The 20,317-nt window shown below is 36.7% G+C and overlaps 1 protein-coding gene across 6 annotated transcripts in view; it reads left to right on the forward strand.

Annotated features, from left to right (window-relative positions):
- The window catches only part of LOC107981980 (histone-arginine methyltransferase CARMER), a 325,591-nt gene that overhangs the window by 37,635 nt on the left and 267,639 nt on the right, over positions 1 to 20,317 (forward strand). For 5 of the 6 annotated variants that reach the window (XM_031925137.2, XM_031925142.2, XM_031925140.2 and 2 more), the window contains exon 2: positions 3,932 to 4,072. The exons of the other annotated variant lie outside the window; for it this stretch is intronic. In XM_031925137.2, the coding sequence (XP_031780997.1) occupies positions 3,932 to 4,072 (141 nt within the window). The remainder of the gene's footprint in view (positions 1 to 3,931; positions 4,073 to 20,317) is intronic. 6 annotated transcript variants of the gene reach the window in all.

Below are 20,317 nucleotides of genomic sequence, written 5' to 3' on the forward strand. Positions count from 1 at the left end.
TTATTATTATCGGTTAGCTCGAATGTATTCAAGCCGACTTGGACCGTAATCGTATATGGGCCTATGTACAGAAAAGCCAATTTTTCCGTGATGCCTTCCGCCGCAGACAACGATGCCTGTCTCCTCTTGGCGACGTCACCAACCTTAAAAATTAGTGCTAGTCGGCGGGCATCGAAAAATGCCGCCTGACGATCTTGCGACTCGCCGGACAGGGCCTTTGCACGCTCGTGCAGAGCTGACAGCTTGGCGAGGCGGTTTTGCTACGCTCCCACAGCCTCCTACTGTGTAGCCTCTTGATCTTCTTTTCCTCTAAAAGAAGCCTGCACTTTCGGCTGCCAGCCGAAATTCATCATCGCAGGCAAAGCCCGTGTAGATTCATGCACTGCGGTGTTGAGGGAGAACGCTATCTTGTTGAGGCACTCGTCCCATGCTCAATGATTATCTTGAGTAAACGTGGAAGTTTCTTTCTTGAAAGTGCGGTTTATTTATTTATTTTTAAGTTTATTTATTACGGTACTTTTTTACTATATAAAGGTACTTTTTCCGGATCAAACATTAAGATTTTCAAATTTTAAGGTTTAAAATGCAATATATATATATATATATAGGGCTTTAAAAGTATTTTTAATAAAAAAATTCAGAAAATTTCGCAACAAACATATTTTGATAGTTTTAGTCAAAAATGGATCCCTTATGAGCTACAAATCATTAAAAATAGGCAAAAATGTGAAAATTGCTTGAAATCTCAACTTTGACCAACTATAACTCGAAGTCAAGTGAAGGAATCGCGCTAAATTTTTTTCTGGGAATAAGGTACAACATGTAAAACATATATATATATATATATATATATATATATATATATATATATATATAGTTTAGGCAAAAATTAAAATGTTTTAAATACATGTAGCTTGTGAATGTTGGCTTGAGAAATGTTTTCTTAGCGTTTTAACAACGTTGTAAATGATCCCTATTCAATATTAATAAAACCATGAACCTTTTTGTAAAACATTTATATAGTATTTCTAACACAGTTAAATAACCGTTAAACATTAACAAACAAACAACATGTATTTATTGTTTTGCCTTAGTGCGAATAAAGCTCTCTCTCTCTCGACTCGCACACTACTACCTCTCCTCTCGTCTCCTCGATCAACTCTCTCCCGTTCGTCTTCTTCCTCAGCTTCCTCGTCTCCTCGTCCAACTCTCGCCCGCTCGTCTTCTTCCTCAGCTACTTCGTTTTAACCTCTACTCTCTTGCTTTCTCTCGTACTGACAGCGTGCTCGCGTCCTCTCTCTCTCTCTCTCTCTCTCTCTCTTTCTCTCTCTCTCACACACACACACACACACACACAGAGCGTGTATCGGGAAAGTCACTGACGGTGAAGGTAAGCCGTGATCTCCATATGCCGGACTTTTAAGAATGGATGCTCATATAGTTTTGCCCAGATTCGGCCCAGAAAAATTCGATTCTGCTGAGAGTTTCTGCACAGAGTTTGCTAAAAATTTTGGCACATGTAGAGATACTCTAATGTTAGGTTTGAAGGTTGGCATAATCACCAACTAATAAATCAGTTCAATTTTATTAACACTTTGATTTGTTATATTTGATACAGTCCTACTTTACTATTTGCACAAAGTTTATATGATACGCATACACTACACTTCATTTCACTTGAGCGGACCAAATCATCAACTTTTGTTTCATTAACTTATGTTATCTGACTGAAAAAATTAATAGACATTATTTATATTACCATACCAATAGTGCAAAACGTTTTGTCTAACAAAACTAAACTTAAAATTTACCTATTTGAACATTCATTATAGCTTCGAATACAAGAGATAACAATTTTACGTTTAGCTTCCTATTGGTGATTAAAACCAAAGTTCCAAATCAGACAATTAAAATAATTACATATTTGATTTTATTTTAACTGATTTATCAGCTCTCGGCATTTCCAAAAATAAAAACATATTAATACCTTTTCATGTGTAGTTCAGAAGTTATTTAAAAAATTTAACAACATTTTTAAGGGATTTTTATATGCATTGGGATGTGGTTATCAATTTTCGAAGATAAGAATTCTCTAAAAGCTTTTGAACTACGAATCACAAGTTATTAATATGTACTCTTACAGCAGAAGACGATCCACATGTTAGTATCCCTATATAAAAAAGTCATGACCGGATGAAGTGAATCCAAGAATGCGTGAATATGATTGGCTCATGTAGTGCGCATGCGTCAAAAGTCCCTATATAAAAACGTCATGACCGGATGAAGTGAAGCCAAGAATGCGTCAATATGATTGGCTCATGTAGTGCGCATGCATCAAAAGTATCGTTAGAATTTTTTGATTTGTTTTTGATTTCTAAAATTGATTCTAATATTAAAAATCTAATATAATACTATAATACATATCAAATTATAATTTGTGTATTTATAATATTCTAGAGACATTCTACTCTCGAGACTATTCTATTCTCGAGACATAACCTTAAAATTTTAAAAGGAAGTTGGCGACGAAATCGCAGCAATTTTGAAATTTATATGAGCGCGAAATGAATCATATTGTAAAGTTTGATATATTTCCGTGATAGAAAACAAATATTAAAGATATCAATCAAGTTAATGAAATTATAGTCTACTACAGTGCGCGCAGCGCACTGTGCCAAGTCTAGTGTATACAAGTAGATATGCTGAATTTTAAATAATTGTGTTGACTGATAATTTTAAAGCCCAAAATTTTTAAAGCTCAAAATTTTTCAGGACCATAATTTGCAAAGCACGAATGCAGCAAGGCCCAAAATTTGTATGAGCAAAAATTTGTAACGTTCAAAATCAGTAAGGCCTGAAATGTATAACGACCAAAAATATTAAGGAACACAATTTTTTAAAGTCCAAAATTTAGAAGGTCCCAAAATGTGTTAAGCATCACAATATAAAGGTCCTAGCCCCTAAAGATAAGTTACACGTCAAAGGAGAATTGGAGAAAAATGAAGGCGAAAATACGTTGAAGAGAAGATATTAATAGTCCATTACACAACTAAAGACGAAAGTTAGCTTTTTCAAGCGAGGATGATGATTGAGCACGAGTGGGAGTCGAGGGCGCTGTAGGCGCTCGAGACAGATACAAGTGCTCAACCATCATCCGAGTCTGAAAAAGCCAATCCGCCCCTTGTTGTGCACCGTGCTTTTTATAATCAGTGCATCGATAACGCTCTTTTTAGTCTGCCTAAAAATGCAGAGTCGTCCAGTATCTCATAGTAGAATTTCGTTGTAAATCTGAATTTTGTTCGATGTCACACGGGCCGATGGTATATACGTACATGTATGAGATGTGTTACACACATACACACACACACACGCACACGAAAATCAAATATTTGAGGCGATAGTGTTTTTCCCTGGGGGCGAAAGTACTTACTTTCACTCCTAGAGAAAAGCACTATTGCCTCAGATATATTTATATATATATGTGTGGGTATGTTTATACGTATATATACACACAAAAACACTAAAATGGCCTTTTGACTCAGGCTTGAAAAACTACACTTTTGCTCCACTTTTTCGTAGGCGAATAGTAGATAACGGGCCTAGGAAGGAAAAACTTGAACAGTCGGTATCTCGTGTAAAACGGCAAACACGAGATATGAGATGTCCAATTTTCCTCCCTTGGTGTATATAATATTTTTAGGTGCAAGTGTGGAGAAAAAGTGCGTTTTCAATGCACGTGTTATGAAAACAAATTTACTGATTCAAGGTCGTTAAAGTGACGGTGACGCATCATAATATTGGATCTTGATGATCTCGAATCAAACCAGTTAAGAAAATTGCAAGCCGGATGATAATTGTTACATTTTTTTATTTCTGTTTATTGTATTAATTTAGACGATTGAATATAATTATTTTTCTGACTCAATTACAGAAAACAATCAAAAGAAGACAAAATCAGTATTCCTAGAAATTCCGTTAACACACGAGACTGAATGTTCGAAAGTATCAGCTTATAGTTATGTTCTTACTATCGACCCTGAAAGCTATTTATTAACTTTTGAAGATAAGAATGGTAAGTCAAGTAATAAATTACAATTATTACAATGGCGTTTTTACTCTTTCGCATTAATTAGATATGTAAAACCCAACTACAGGACGCACACAGAAGTACCAGAGATAGATAAGGATATGCATATAAATGAATACTCGTTAATGTTTCTGCTGGACTCATTTTAATTAAATTACGCCGCCGGTTCAGAAAGTTTGCCTTGCGGGATTTTTAAGGATTTTAATTTATGAAGAGGGATAAAGCCGTAGCGCCACGTGTGCTATTATATTTATTTGTTTTTACTCAACTCTGCGTGATAGAGAAAGGTCATTGGTAAAATCGTTGCCGGGTTCCTAGTAGAAACCGAATAGAATTTCTCAATATCGATATTGAGCCGGATCTCGCGGGAAACCCACGACTGGCGACATATATTTTATATGCCGTTCCAGCTAAAAACCCGACAAGGAGTAAAGATGTTATTTGAGAACAATTATATTATGTATATTCGGAGACACTGATGACGGGATCTAGGAATTGCGTAGAAATCCGCTTTTCGACACTTTGTAATGTTAAAGTAATAATTATAGAATAACTTTTAATGATAAATTATATTTACGTATAACATTTTTTCAATTAAATTTTTCTTAATCCGGGTGATCAAGATCAGGAATTGGTGGCAAGGACAGAGAGGTTGGAACTTTACTGGAATTTTAATCTAAAGTGAAAAGATCCAACAGATTCCTACAAAGGGTTAAAAAGATCCTTAAACAACTTAAATATTAAATTATTAATTAAACTATTAAGGGGACGGATACACCTTAAATTGTCAAAAAATGAAAAATCCAATTTTTTGTTTATATATTTCCTAAATTGTTTGAAAAATTAATTAAACTACTAAATATATTCAGGTAGAATGTAAAAAAGATAAAACAATGTTTATATGTGCCATATTATCAGGTATGACATTTCTTCGAAGGCCAAAATTCAGAATTTCTATTTTTCAGCTACCGCAGACTTACTTAAGATTTGGGCTACAAAGGACACTTTTATACTAATAGATATGCTTCAAACACATATAGTTTTCAGATGAATCTGGGGTTTTATAAAAAAATATTATTTAAAATAGTTTTCTAAAAATAATCAATAATAATTGTTTAACACTAAAAAGTAATAAATTTTATGTTAATATCCAGACAACTTTTTTAAATAATAATAATAATAATAATATTTATTGCTACACTTATTTTAGTGTTTACAATATTATTTCCCATTATTTACATATTCTTACTTTATCTTTCTAACCTAGTACTGTGTTGTGTAGTGTGAGTGTCCTGTTGTTTGAGGGTTATTTTTGTGTATATCTGTTTTTGTGTGAGTGTGCGCACTCCTTCCTATTCTGCTTTCGAGTCCTGGTATGTGCGTCGAAGGACAGCCACTGCTCCAGTCTGATTTTGCCTCCTTCTCTTATTTCCGCCCTTTTCTTCTATAGAATCTCCATATCTTCCCTTCTCTTAAAAATTACCTTTTTCGTGTCCTCCGTCCTTGTATCTTTCATCTCCCATTCCACTTTCTCCATGATATTCCTTAGCCAGTCTCTTATCGAATCCTCCTTCGTCCAATTGTTCAAGTGCACAATCAAGCCTCTCACCCACACCTTGCACCTGTTGTCCCCTTTCCTGTATATAGCCGCATCAGCCCTTTTCTTTCTCAGTATTCTTTCTTCTCCTCTTTCTAAAACTCTTCTCCCTCTTCTCATCTCTTGCATTTTCTTTATCGACTCCACTCTATTCTTCTTACCTGCGAACCCTTCTCTCATCTCATCTATTTCTCCTTCTGCATGTTTTTCATCTTCTCCTTTAGAAGCTCCACGTCCTCTCTCACATCCTGCATCTTTTTTCCAAGGCTTCTCTTTTTCCTCTCTCAAACCTCGCCTTTATCTTCCATCCTTCCACCTCCTCTCTCAGTTCTCTCATCTTTCTTTCCTTCTGTGACTCACCACGTGTTTTTCTTTTCTGTATTGTTCCGTTTCCCTTCCCCCTGTCCACGTTCCTCTTTCCGCCTATATCGTTTTCTTGTCCATATCTAGTGACTTTTGTTTCATCCGCTGTTCCTGACGTCTCCCCTGCTCTGTAAATGTCCCTGCGCTCTAATCGTTCCTTCGTCTGGATTTTTTCTATGTTTTCTTGTCTGATTTTGTCTCTTCTTCTCTATTGCTCTAGTTTTCTTTTGATTGCTCTTTACGCTCATTCGTTTGCTCTTTTCTCTATTTGCCCAAAATGTTCTTTTAACTTTCTTCTTCCTTGTCCTTTTCCTTTCTTACCCGTATTACTCTCTATAGCTTCTCCAGGTTTTTCCTTCCCCGTTTAGGATGTTTTTCCAGTTGCTCTCTCTGCTACCTGTTTTGTTGCATCTCGTAAACATATAATCGGAAGTCTCTTCCTCTTCTCTACATAACCTGCATATTCTTTCTTCCTCCTACAACCAGTATATGTAGCCTCTTGCTTCGTTGCCCATTCTGAATCTTGCCGTCATAGTCAGTCCTTTTTTCCCTGTGTTTCCTTTTCTCCTCAGATATTCTGATGTCTCGCCCTGTGGTTTTATTAGTTCTTTTACGTCTCTCGCCTGTCTAGACTCTCTCATTTCACTTTCCCATTTCTGCCATTGTATGTCATTCTCTATTCTTTCTAGCTCCGACCATACCTGCTTCCCTGCTCTCAGTCTTCTGTGGTATTCTGACAGCCTCTTTTGTTTAGCTTCTCTTCTCTAGAACTGCGTCTCTTTCCTCTTCTCCTCTCTTTTTCCTCTTCTTTTTCTAGTGTTCTCCAGCATTCCCTCTACAAGGTGCCTTCTTTAGCCTTACTAAGCTTCACCTCATATTTTATTGCTCTTCTCCTCGTCCTTGTTTCGAGCTTGTGCCTCTTTGTCTCTAGCTGTAGTACATTATCCGGCGTGATTCTGTCCAGTTTCATTACCCATTTCATATATTTTCTTCGTATCTTCTCCAGTTCTTCCTTCCATTTCCATCCCCACACCTCTGCACCATATTTCATTACACTTTTTACCATCGTGTCGAATAAGCTCATCCTTAGTTCTCAATTATCTCTGAAGAGTTCTTCCGCTAATCTCCACATAGAGCTCATTACCGTGCTTGCTTTTTCCTTTAATTTCTTTATTTGTGCCTCTTCCTTCCCATTTTCCTTGAGCGTGTATCCTAGGTATTCGACATTTTTTACTACCTCTATCTCCTTCTTTTCCCAGGAAAAACTGTCCTCCTTTTTCCCCCTTCCCCCGTTTTTGAATACCATTATCTTTGACTTTTCCGTGTTTAATTCTAGCCCTTTCCTTTCTATTATCCTTTCGAATTTCTTTAGCATCTGCTTTAGCCCTGTCGCGATGTTCGCCACCATCACTACGTCATCCGCGTATGAAATTGATTAGAATTTTTTTTCTCCTAAAACTATCCCTCCTTCTTGTACTTTACTCAATTCTTTTTCTGTGTCTGCCATTACTATATTGAAGAGTGTCGGGCTTAGCGGGCACCCTTGCCTAATCTCTTTGTGTAGCTTAAACCCTCCTATCTTTTCCTATCCTATTCTGATTTCGCTCTTTGTCCCTTTATACACTTCTTTTACTCTATTCCTTATTCTGACTCCTAGCCCTAGTTTATCGATCATTTCCCACACCTCTCTTCTATTTATCTTGTTAAAAGCGGCTCTCATATCTGCAAAAAACGCGTATACTTTACCGCCTTATTTTTACCTCCTTTATTATCTAATTCGTTTTCTATTGGCTTGCTCAAAATAAAAATAGCGTCTGCCGTACCTCTCCCTTTTCTGAATCTCATTTGTGTGTCGTCAAGTAACTCTCTTTCCTCTAATTCCCTTTCCACCTTTTCCCTCATTATTTTTGCGTATAATTTGTACCCCGTGTCCATGAGAGTTATCCCTCTGTAGTTCTTTGCTTCCTCCTTCTTCCCTTTCTTGAAAAGCGGGGCTATTACTCCCGTTTTCCATTCTTCTGGTACTTTTCCCCCTTTCCATATGTTATTCAATATTTTAGTCCCCTATTACCTGATCTACCCCCCGTATCCATACCTCATTTTGTAGACTGTCTGCTCCTGGCGCTTTCCCCTTTTTCATTTTACTAATTGCCTTTCTCACCTTGTATTCGGTTATATTTTCTTCTTCTTTCGCTCTTTCTCCTTCCTCCTCCTCCCCTTGGATACTTGCTCCCACCTCTTTCTCTGCCTCTTCTCCTAGTTGCTCTTTGAAGTGAGTTAATCATTCCTCTTTCTTTATCATACTGCTGCATCTTGTTCTTCTTTTTCTTCTCCTGCATTTTACCACTTCCCAGAATTTTCTCCCGGTTGTGTCTTCTCCCGCTTCTTTTATTCTTTTTTCTATTTCCGACTCCTTTTTCTTTTCTACTAAGATTCCCCACTCTCTTTTCGCTCTGACGTATTCTTATCATTCTGCTCCCTTCTTAATCGCCTTGCCTAACTTCCTTACCTCTGCTTTCTTGAGTCTGCAATTTTCACCCCACCACGTACTTTTCTTTCTTTTTCTGCCGCTTCCATTTTTCTTTCTGATTGTTTTTTCTAGTTTTCTTTTCAGTTCTGTCCATTGTTTTCTCTTCCCCTTTACTTAGTTCTTCTCGGAATTGACCAATTGACATATAGCTCTTTATGTATTTTTCTCCTCCTCTTCTTCGTTTCTCCAGATCGTTTTATCTAGTTCTATTTCTATTGCATTGTGGTCTGATTCCAACCTGTAAACAATATTTATTTTACTCATCCCTCTTTTTCCTTCCTCATTTGCAATCACATAAGCTATCACTGAGCATCCTGCCCCTCCTATGTACGTGTATTCTCCTGTTTCGTCACCTTCGGTATTTCCATTCAATATACACCGAAAAAAACACGGCCATTTTAACTGAACTCGCACCAGTAATCCGTCATTGCACGATGACTCGCCAAAATTACCGTAGAGTTCAGCAATTTTAAAGAATCAGTTTGGTCGTTTTTCTGGTGTCCCGCGTAAGTGACCAATTTTACGAGTCACGACTCGCCAAAACTACCAGTGGCACACCGTTGTTCTTACTGAACAGTCGTTACAGTGGCAGAACGGTTAAAACTACCGGACTTTACAGCAGAAACGACTGTGTTTTTTTTCAGTGTACTTAGTCCTATCGCTCTTATCTTTTTACGTAGTTCTTCCCCTTCTCTGTTTTTCTTTTCATCTTTCGATTCCCTTTTCTCTTCGTTTTCTTTCTCGTCAACTCCTCCTCCTTCATATCCCGCTCTTGCGTTCATGTCTCCGCACCATATCAGTTTCTCACCTATAGCGTCCCTTCTATCTTCTTAAATTTTTCTTGCTTTTCCTCTCTCATGTAAGCCGTACCTATACACCATGTATCTGTCCTTCCTAATATTCTTGCTTCTATGAATTCGTTTGTCTTTTCTTCTATCCACTCTATACTCTCTACTTTCTCTCCTAGTCTTACCACCATCAATATTGCCCCTTTCACTCTCCCTCTTTTTCCAACTTTTTTGCGTTTCTAAATTTGAATTCGTAACCTCCTAATTTCTTTTCCCAGAAATTTCCTTCCTTATCTTCCACCCATGTTTCCGGCAGACAGATTATATAAAACCCTCTTAGATAGCCCCAGGTCCTCTAATCTACTCACTTTATTCCCGCTATATTCCAATTAATTATCTTTAAGTTCCTCTGCTCCCCTTTTTTCTCCCTCTCTTGTCCTCTTCCTCTTTCCTTTCTTTTCTTTCCTTCTCGAAGCTTGTCTCCCATTCTTTCTTCTCCATCTACCTTTCTTCTTCCTCCCTTTGTCTCGCCTCCTTACATTCTATTCTATTTCTTTTCCTTTCTTCTACTTCTTCCTTCAATTTTTCCTCTATCCGTTTTAGCCCTTCCTCTACTTTTCTGTTCATCTTTTCCTCGAATCCTATGTATCTTTGTTCCCAGTTCTCTATCAATTTCTCCCTCTCTTCTTTTTCCTTATCCATTTTCTTACTCATTAGTCCTCTACCTTTTGTAGGATACAATCATATCCATTGTATTCTTTAGTGTCCCGAATATCTATTCTCCCATTTTTTCTTTGTTATGGGGTGGTCTTTTCGCGTTTCCTCCTCTTGCAAACGCGTTTCTTTTTTCTAAGTCTTCTCCTGTTCTTTCTTTCTTAATCTTCTCGACGTAATCCTCCGGACTTACTATCTTTTCTTTTTAACCCTGTGTCTTCTTTTGATTTCAGACTGTCCTCTAGTCTTCTCTGTTTCAGAGTATTCCCAATTATAACTCCTCCTCTACCTCCTCCCCTTTTTCCTCCTCTCGGTGTACCCGCACTTTTTGAAATTTCTGCCTCTTCTAACGATTTCAATATACTTGGTTGCGGCGTTCTAAATCCCTGTTCCCCTATTCTGATCCCGTGTTCCGTTCCGTGAATTATTTCCCGAACCTCAGTGCTCGTCAGGTTCATCGTTCCTTTTCCACTATCTCTATCTCTCTCACTCTCCTTCCTAACCTCTCCTCACTGACGCTCACTTTTCTGCTCTTCTATCTCTATACTCATACGCGCTTCTTCCCGAATTTTTTATCCTTTGCTCTTCTGGACCCTTTCTCTACTTTCTCCCGTCTTCTCCTTTCCTCTTACCCCTCTACTTCGTTCCCTACAACTTCCTTATCTCACACACCACTCTGCACACTTCAGTTTAATTAATTTTTTAAACAATTTAGGAAAAATATAAAAAAAAAATTGGATTTTTCATTTTTTGACAATTTAAGGTGATCCGTATCCGTCCCCTTAATAAACAAAAAAGAAAAATAACACTTACCTTCTGTCCTACCAACTGAACCAGAGCGGGAGAAGACTACCTAGAGTTGCGGCACTCGGGGCACATCTCTCCAGCCTCCGGTAAATTTCACACTCCTCGTGGCAGCTCTCCCAAGTCCCTATCTCGAGCTCTTGTGGGACAGTAGAGCGGTACGAAAGCTATACAAAAAAGGATTTAAAAATGATTAAAAGAAATTTGAAAATAAATAAAAAAGAAATGTAACAAAAATAGACTACTTACCAAAACACCATGAGGAGATCTACAAACTTATGGGCCGGAGCCGTCGGAGGCTGAACACAAATGAGGCACAGTTTGTTGACGTATATGCTAAAGCCGGGAATTCTGTGACACGGATATTTGATGACACAGAATTGCTCCAGCTCTTCTTTTTCTACTTCGGAATCATAGTCCAAGTCACTCGAGACATCCTAAGTAGATAAAAAATGTATGACCGAGTAAACTTGAAAATTAAATATCTTTTTGAATGAAATAGTATATTGTGCAACTTGGGGGGGGGGGGGCAGGCTATTTCTAACAAGGGTGAGATTTGAGCACGAGTTAGAGTCAAGGGCGCTGCAGGCACCCGAGATGGATACAAGTGCTCAAATCTCACCCGAGGTAGAAATTGCCCTCTACACTTGTTACACTCTATACTTTTTTTGATAAGTGCCTGTAAAAACCCGTTTTCATGCATATAGAGTGAATGGTAAGTCGCGCATTTGCACAGCCATAACAAACAAGGATTGCAACACCAAAAGTGAAATGAAACTATTGTGTATGTATAGAGTAAACTGCAAACATGTTTACTCAAAGATAGGTTTATTTAGATTGATAGTTTTATTTACAATCAATAATATGAAGTGTCATGAAAAACAATAGAACTTAAAAAGAACGTTAATTAAAATAAACTACATTTCCTCTCTCCTTTATAAAGATTTCTTAAATCATCATGGTGGAAAGTTAATAGTTCGTGATTTGCGTATCCGAGATGATCGTTGAATCGGCGGTGTGTTTGAAATGAAACATGACGGTTCTTGAGGTAAACGTACAGTATGTTGATCTTGAGTTTGAAACGGAAATTCTTCTTGAAAAGTTACAGAGGTAGATAGATTTTGGAATAAATCATTTACAGTAGGTGGAAGAGACGCGTGAGATGTTGAGTATTGAGCTTCCATTGTAGTCATAGAAATCTCAACGTTTGCGAATGTTTCGCTTTAAAATTAATAAAGCCGGTGGTTGACCAGTAGTTGAATGAGGAGCTTTTCTATATTGTCTCAAGAACTCATGCAAGTTCCATTGCAAAGAACCTTGTGTTGTATCCATTTTATCACACTACTCACACATTTTTCTGCTTGACCATTTGTCGAAGGGTGATAAGGAGCAGTAAGTTTGTAAGATTTGACTTCACTTATCTTGAGAAATGTTTCAAACTCATCAGAAATAAATTGACAGCCACTATCTGAAACAACAATGCTAGGTACACCATAAGTAGCGAATTACTGATCGAGAATATCGATTGTAGCAGTGCTAGTACTGGAACTTGTGACCTTGACTTCAAGCCATTTAGTATAAGCATCAGTGTTAACTAGAAGCAACTTACCAGCTACTGGTCCAGCGTAGTCTATATGAATACCTTCCCATGGGCCTTTAGTATATTCCCAATGATTTGTGTTGAATTTAGGAGGAGCATGAGCATACTTGGCACACTCAGCATAGGATTTAGCAATAAGTTCAATATCTGCATCAATTCCTGGCCAGTAAACAAAAGATCGTGTGTAACCTTTCATTTTGACAATGCCCAAATGCGCCGAATGAATGTCGTTTAAAATTGCTTGACAAAGAGGCAATGGAGACGAGATCACAACTCGATGTTCAAAAATTAAGCAATTTGAAGATAGACCATGAGAAGACTCAGGCGCTTTGTATCCATGGCGAGATAGATCTTGACCAGCTGCAAGTAGTTAAATAATTTTACCTAGGTTAGAATCTTCTCTGCTCGTACAGGAAACTAATTGATCTGGTTGATAATAAATGTGTCGAAAGAATGAAGTTCTGTAATTTCTTCTCTTTTTCTAAGAGCGATTTCATGAATAGCGTGAACCGTTGAAGGGAGTGGAACACTTGAACAATAATCTGCACTTGCATTAGCTTTAGTTGGCTTGAACTTAATATCGTAGTTGAAATAAGCTAAGTAATTAGCATAATTAGCCATTCGACTGATACAAAGAATAGGAAATGATTTTTCAGGATGAAAAATCTGTGTCAATGTCTTGTGGTCTGTAAACAGTGTAAAATGACGAGCGTAAAAATAATTGAAAAATGTTTGACAAGCCCATACAATAGCTATTGCTTCTTTGTCGATTTGAGGATAGCTTTGTTTAGTAGCAATGAATGTACGGCTTGCATAAGCAATTGGCCTTTCCATTTCGTTGCTAAGTTTATATAATAAAACAGTTCCGAGTCCTACTTTGCTTGCATCGGTGGCGAGTATGAGAGGTAAGGATGGGTCGTACGGCATCAAGACTTAAGGAGAAATAAGAATATTTTTGAGCTCCTCGTATACTTTATTAGCAGTTGGTGACCATTGAAAAAATGATGTAAGAAATATGTCTCGAAGTGGTCGAGACATGTTTCTTACAGCTTTTTGTAGCTAAGTCAGGAATGAATAAATTGTAGTACGTAGCTTTACCAATAAACAATTCTAATTCTTGAGGTGTAGAAGGTTTAGGTGCATCACGTTTATCGCCCAAAAATTTTACAGAATTTGTAGCAAAATCACATTTACGTCGATTGAGACGAACATCATTTCCAAGAAGACGGATCAAACACGTTTTCAGAATAATCAACAATTCTTCGAAAGTTTCAGCCCATACAATGATGTTGTCAAAAATTTTTAGACCTTGTAAGATTTATTTTAATCAACGTTGCCAAACTGCAGGAACATAAGCTGCGCCGTAAACAGCTCGTGTAGGACGAACCAACCCATGTGTAGTATTGAGGGTCAAAGCATGGCTGTACTCGTAGTCAGCAGGAAGATGAGTATAAGCATCTGTAATATCAAGATGTGCATCAATTTTAGCTCCTTTTATTTTGTTGAAAATGTCACTAGGTTTTGGAATATGACATTCATCTATTATTATACGTGGATTCAACGTAGGTTCATAATTGCCAGTTATACGAATATCACCATTTTTTTTAATAACGACGTGTGTAGGCGAAACCTACTCGGAAAAATCAATTTTTGGTAAAATCCAGACGCAAGTTTAGCGTCAACTGCTTTAGAATATTTGTCACGCAACGTATATGCTATATCTTGAGCACGAGCAAAAACAGGAGAAGTTCCAAGTTTAGAATGTACCTTAACTAGAGGTCCAGTAAGTTATCCAGCTGTTTCACTGAAAATTTCAGCGTACCTTGTCAAAAGTTGATCCAGCTGTGCTTGATGATCATGAGTTAACGAAGGTGGAAGAGTAGAAAGTGCATCAACCTTGATTGAAGAAAACAGTTGGGTCCAATCAATTTCGTGACTGAATTGTGCGATTCATTCACGGTCAAATAAGGGATTGTAAGAGCCTTGAATAACGTAGACTGGAAGTTGACGAGATGTAGAACCAAATTCGACATTAACAGAGCAAGTACGGATGCAGTTTAGGTGATGTTGCCAGTAACTCATGAATTTCTTAGAAGTTGGCTGCAATTGAAAACTGGGTTTGAGGTTACGAAGTATATCGCTACCTATGAAACCATACGGTGCACCAGAATCTAACTCCATATTTAATTTGTGGCCTTTAATGAGCACTTGAAGCATTTTCCTACCACAAGAATCAATAACGTGGATTTTTTCGACTGCTTTGAAACATTTAATGTGTATATTTGTTATACAGGCTCTTCAGAACTTTGTATTTGAGAAGTAGAAAGCGAAGATGAAGCTCTACAAACTTTCGCTAAGTGCCCACATTTTTGCATTTATGACACTCAGAAGTACGAAATAGACACTCACTGCATTTGTGACGTTCTCCGCATCCGTAACAAGCGTACTGACCTTGTTGTTCGCCATGATCTTGCTTTCGAGAAGCACCGCGCGATGTATGCGAAGCATTCCGATTATGCGTCGTTGAATAAGGTAGTACATGTATCTTATTAGAAGTAGAGGTAACCTCATCCGCTGTTTAACGAGTTGGCTTCAATGTACGTGCTATTTCGTAAGCATCCTTGAATGTAGTAGGTTTCTTGGCGATTATTTTGTCGCGCATATTACTTTCGGTGAGACCATGTAGGAACTGCTTAATTAGCAACCTGTCGAAAAATGTGTCGTATTCGCAGAATGTAGCTCTTTGCTTTAATCATAGTGAGAAATTAGCAATGGATTCATTTTGTAGCTGTACAATTTGTCAGTAACTGACACTTTTTGCATATTTATTTTTCTCGACGTCAAAATGTGCAATTAAAACAGTGCGAATTTTTTGATACGTACGACTTTTTAGTGTATCAGGAGCAACAAGAATTTTCAGAGCATTATTAAATTCTGCACCTATATATACTCGAGCGAAATTACCGTATTCTTATTCCGAAATTTTACTCAGTTGTAATGCCCACTCGAATTTCTTGAAATGATCGTCAACTGTTGTTCCGTCGGACGGATATGCTTGATACTTGAACAGAGGAGATTTAGATGGAACTTGAGAAGTAGATTCAGGCTGGTTTATAACAAAAGTGGTAACTAGTGGAATAGCATTCCTTAGCGCATTTGCGAACGCCTTTGTCACAGCAGCAATCAGTGCAGTAGAAGGTTCCTCTACGTCCAACATAGTTATGTTGATTTCGTGATGAAATTATGCACTTTTCACTATTTCTCTCATCGTGTTATTGTAGTAGAATATAGAAAATTAAGCAATTGGCGTATTTTCGAAACCAATTCTGACACCAAAATATTGTGTATGTATAGAGTAAACTGCCAAGATGCTTACTCGAAGATAGGTTTATTTAGAATGACAGTTATTATTTACAATCAATAATATGAAGTTGCATGAAAAACAATAGAACTTAAAAATAACGTTAATTGATATATACTACAGAAACGTATGATTGTCGTTGGTTAGACACGTGAAAAATGTTTTGATTTGTTAGAAAAAATCAAAACGAAAAAAAAAGGACCGAACTCCGGAAAATTAGTAGAATAATAAATCTACACTATATTAAAACAATTAAATAAACAATTTTGTAAAAATTTACCAGAACTAGTAAATCATTCCGGAATGACAATTACTTCATGATAGATATGTGGCAAAAACAATAAAATTATACTACCGCAAAAAAATGAAAAAATAAATAGGATTTAGTTTTTTTTAATATCTTTTTTAAGGGGATGTCGTAGCCAGAAATTGCGAATTGTGGGGTCTACTGATTGTGTCACGTGACAGGTGGAATTATATAATGGCGCCATCTATCATAACAAAAATTAACCGATAGATGACGTCCCACTTTTAAAAAGCGATAGAATGTGAACACAATCAGAACGGTGCTTTCTTGTCAATTATTAGAGACGCAACGGTCATGACTGTAGTTTTTTGCACATTTTATTTTTTTGTAAAATATTTTTTTTTATAAATATATAATTTTTATACTGCACATGCGGTATAATAAAAAAAATTTTGACTTACAAAAATTTTGCATAACTAAAAAAACTATTATTCTATTTCCATTTTGTACTCTTTTCAACTCTGTTGAAGAGGTTTTTCAAAGCGTCTACAACTCACTTTAGCATATATCATACATTTTTTTCTTGATAAAGTCTTATAATTTTGTATATTTCTGTTGGATATATGTAAATATACACACATTTTCTTGTAGAAAAACTTCCAATAATATAGGAGTATAATAAAAATCAGCGTGGACTACAATAAATGTAGAAAGTTATAAAAAAGCGTATGAGATAGAGCATGTGATAGACATAATTGACATAAAGCGGTTTCCATAATCTGTCATTGATGTTGTTTGTATAATATTTGTGCCAGCATTTTTTTTTTTATTTAATGTAATAATTTTGTTTTGCTTTATATAATTTGTTTTTTTGCACCACAACTAATGATAATTTTTTAATACAGAAAAAGTAAGCATGCACCACACAATATATAGCAAGTAATAAAAAGTAAGAAATTTAATATACAATGAATTATTTCTGACATTTTCATGTTTTATTGTAAAGTACATTGCATTTTATTTCGCTTTAGCGAGTGCGCTTAACGCTGTGCCAGTGCGCTAACGCTGTGAAGATCGACTTATGACGCGTGTATCGTACGATATGTTATAGCACTGACTAGCATAAATCCGCTGACTCGCCTATCCATGGCATTCTCAGTCTTTTTTTGCATCGTGAGGTTAGCACCCGAGCGTAGGGATGGTGATATGCACGTTGCAATAAAGGACTACTATGCCACGGATAGGCGTGACATAAATGCGGTTTGTTCGATTATTGAGATTGGATATGAACTGGACAGTCTAGTTCACTAAATATAGACATACTGCAGCATGCGCTTCGGACAGTTCCGAGCAGAACTGAACTGTCTAATCTCCAATATTGAACGAATCTAGTACTTAAATTATCTCTGTCCTCTGATAGCAATGTCACATAGCTACCAGTAGGAGACATGGAAATTACAACATTGATTCCACTCTAAAAACAGATCACACAGTCACATAGATACTTATTTCACTGCACATAACACGATAAAGATCTGTTGTTAACATAATAAACACAAGAATAACGAAAAATCTATTATCAATCTTGTGTAATGGTGAATCTTTATCCAGACAGCATCTAGCAAGAAGAATGTATCAGTATGGACGCACGACACGTAAGGTGGTCGGGCAATCTTAGAATAGGTCGTTCGGTATTTGCGGAATTCGCGTGCGACATAAGTGTGTGTGAGTGAGTGAGGGACTAAACGTTTAAACAAGTGTATTATCTGGTTGCTTCTTGAGCCTTGAGACGCGCGCGAGTCACGCGGGGTATCTTTTATGTGCGGATATCTGCTTGTTAAGGTTGTCTATATTCACGGGTTGTCTCAATAAGTTATGCAAATCGTCAGTAGAAATTGTAAGAATTTAGTTAGACTATAAAGTTCTGTCTGATAATCTACGTAATTCCATTATCCCGAACCACCCTCTCTTCTTACCGTTCTCGGGGCTGCAGCTAGCCGATCACAAATCACGTACAAAAAACCCTCGCGCCGAGAAACAAAGAGTAGCGAGACTCTGTCGCTCACGAGAAACGCCTGGCGCCACCGGGTTATTTTCCAAGCCTTGGGCGAGGGATGCACCATAACTGGGGTAGCACAACAATCCCAGTTACAAATTAAACAAAATGTATAGTGAATTTAGACTTAGCCTATGCTTTCCATGTTAAAATGCACAATCGCGTCTAGGATACGACGTTTCCGAAGACGCATGAAATGGTCGCGCGACGCGGTGAGTGCGCGAAATACGAATTCGCGTTCGCTCGTCACGATACATATGTATACACATGATATATGTATACACATAGATTAATAGAGATTATTTTAATATTGGCCCAGATAACAGAGATGTTGCAAATAATTACTTGTGCAGATATGCTCTCTTTTTTTTAATATATGTGTTTGAGCATATGAAATGACGAATGCTGTATGTTGTAACGAGAAACAACGTCCCTCGCCACGCCGGTAATCGAGGCAGGATAGAGAGTAACGAAATAGGACGGCGTTGTCTCAAGTGGTAGCACGCGCGCCTAGAGATCTCGGGAGCGCCGGATCGATTCTCGGGCATGGCGTCTCCATTTGTGATTTTCTCCTCTCATCGTCAAGTCTCATCCCGTTACAATGTAATTATGCATATCACAAGACGTAATCTGCAGTTTTGGTCTAGATAAAAAGGATGCTGCAAATGATTATTTATGCAGATATGCTCTTTTTTTAAAGCGACGTGTTTGTGAATATGAAATGACGAATGCTGTATGTATTTATGCGTATCATAAGATGTTATCTGCAGATTTGGTCCATATGAAAGGGATGCTTCGAATAATTATTTGTGCATATTTGATTTTTTTTTAAAGCTATGTGTTTGTAAATATGAATTGACGAATGCTGTATGTATTTATGCACAAGATGTTGTCTGCAGATTCCGTCCTGCATTGATTTGATTTGATTTGATGCAACAGAACATTTACAATTACATTTTTAATAAATAATATAATTCAACAATAAATTTTTATGAATGATTATTCTTATTTTAATTATAACAACAACTATCTATTCTTTCAATTATAGGAATATATTTTATTCTTTGATAAAGTTGAAATCACTCGATTCAATCTTTTGGTAAAGAATAAAACTCGACATTTATTCTTATGAAATGAAGGAGGAAATTTGTATTTGTGTTATTTAACTATAAGTTTGGTCTCCACCCTGGTAGAAAATAGACTAACAGTTGATTATGGTTGGCCAACGAACCTGCTGAAAACCGTCACTTTGGCCAACAGTTTACCGTTGGTAAGCATTTCTACCAGGGCATAAATATACGCTGATGAATGTAGTGAAATCAATTTTATATATGTCAAGCATCAAGCATTAAAGTTCAGCAGGTGAGATATGATCAGCTGACTAGTGGTTATTAAAAAAATGGTTATAAATTTTCAAAAATATTATTTTAATACACACTTGCCGTCTCGTCGTCTTATAGTCTACGATGTGTACTGACTTAAAACAATTTTATCGCTTTTTTAATGAAAACAGAGAAATTTAATAAAACACTTCATCCATACGCAAAAGTTTATGGTAAAAAAAAGAATCGTTAAGCCAATAGGATTCTAAAAATACTTATTATTAAATTTGGCTTGAGATTTGTTCTTTGCTGTAAACTTACACGGATATATTTTAAGATTTTTACAATAAAGCAAACCTTCTTTTAGGTTATAATAGAAAATGTTGTAATCTTAATATGATTTAACAAATTGACACCTAAATAATAACAATTAGAATGTTTTATCGACAAACTTTAAGACGGCGGGACGGCAAGTGTGCATTAAAATAATATTTTTGAAAATTTTTAACCTCTTTTCAATAACCACTAGTCAGCTGATCATATCTCACCTGCTGAACTTTAATGCTTGATGCTTGACATATATAAAATTGATTTCACTACATTCATTAGGGTATAATTATGCTCTGGTAGAAATGCTTACCAACGGTAAACTGTTGGCCAAAGTTACGGTTTCGTTGGCCAACCATAATCAACTGTTGGGTTATTTTCTACCAGGGTGGAGACCAAACTAATAGTTGCCTACATTTTATCTTGTAAAAGGTGTTTTTTAAACCGATTGCATACCCGTTTAATGCGTTTCATTAAAGTTCAGAATTACTGCTACTTCTCAAGAGCCTTATTATCTTGCG

This window comes from Nasonia vitripennis (assembly GCF_009193385.2).
Source record: "Nasonia vitripennis strain AsymCx chromosome 2 unlocalized genomic scaffold, Nvit_psr_1.1 chr2_random0005, whole genome shotgun sequence".
In the NCBI taxonomy this organism is placed as follows: domain Eukaryota; kingdom Metazoa; phylum Arthropoda; class Insecta; order Hymenoptera; family Pteromalidae; genus Nasonia; species Nasonia vitripennis.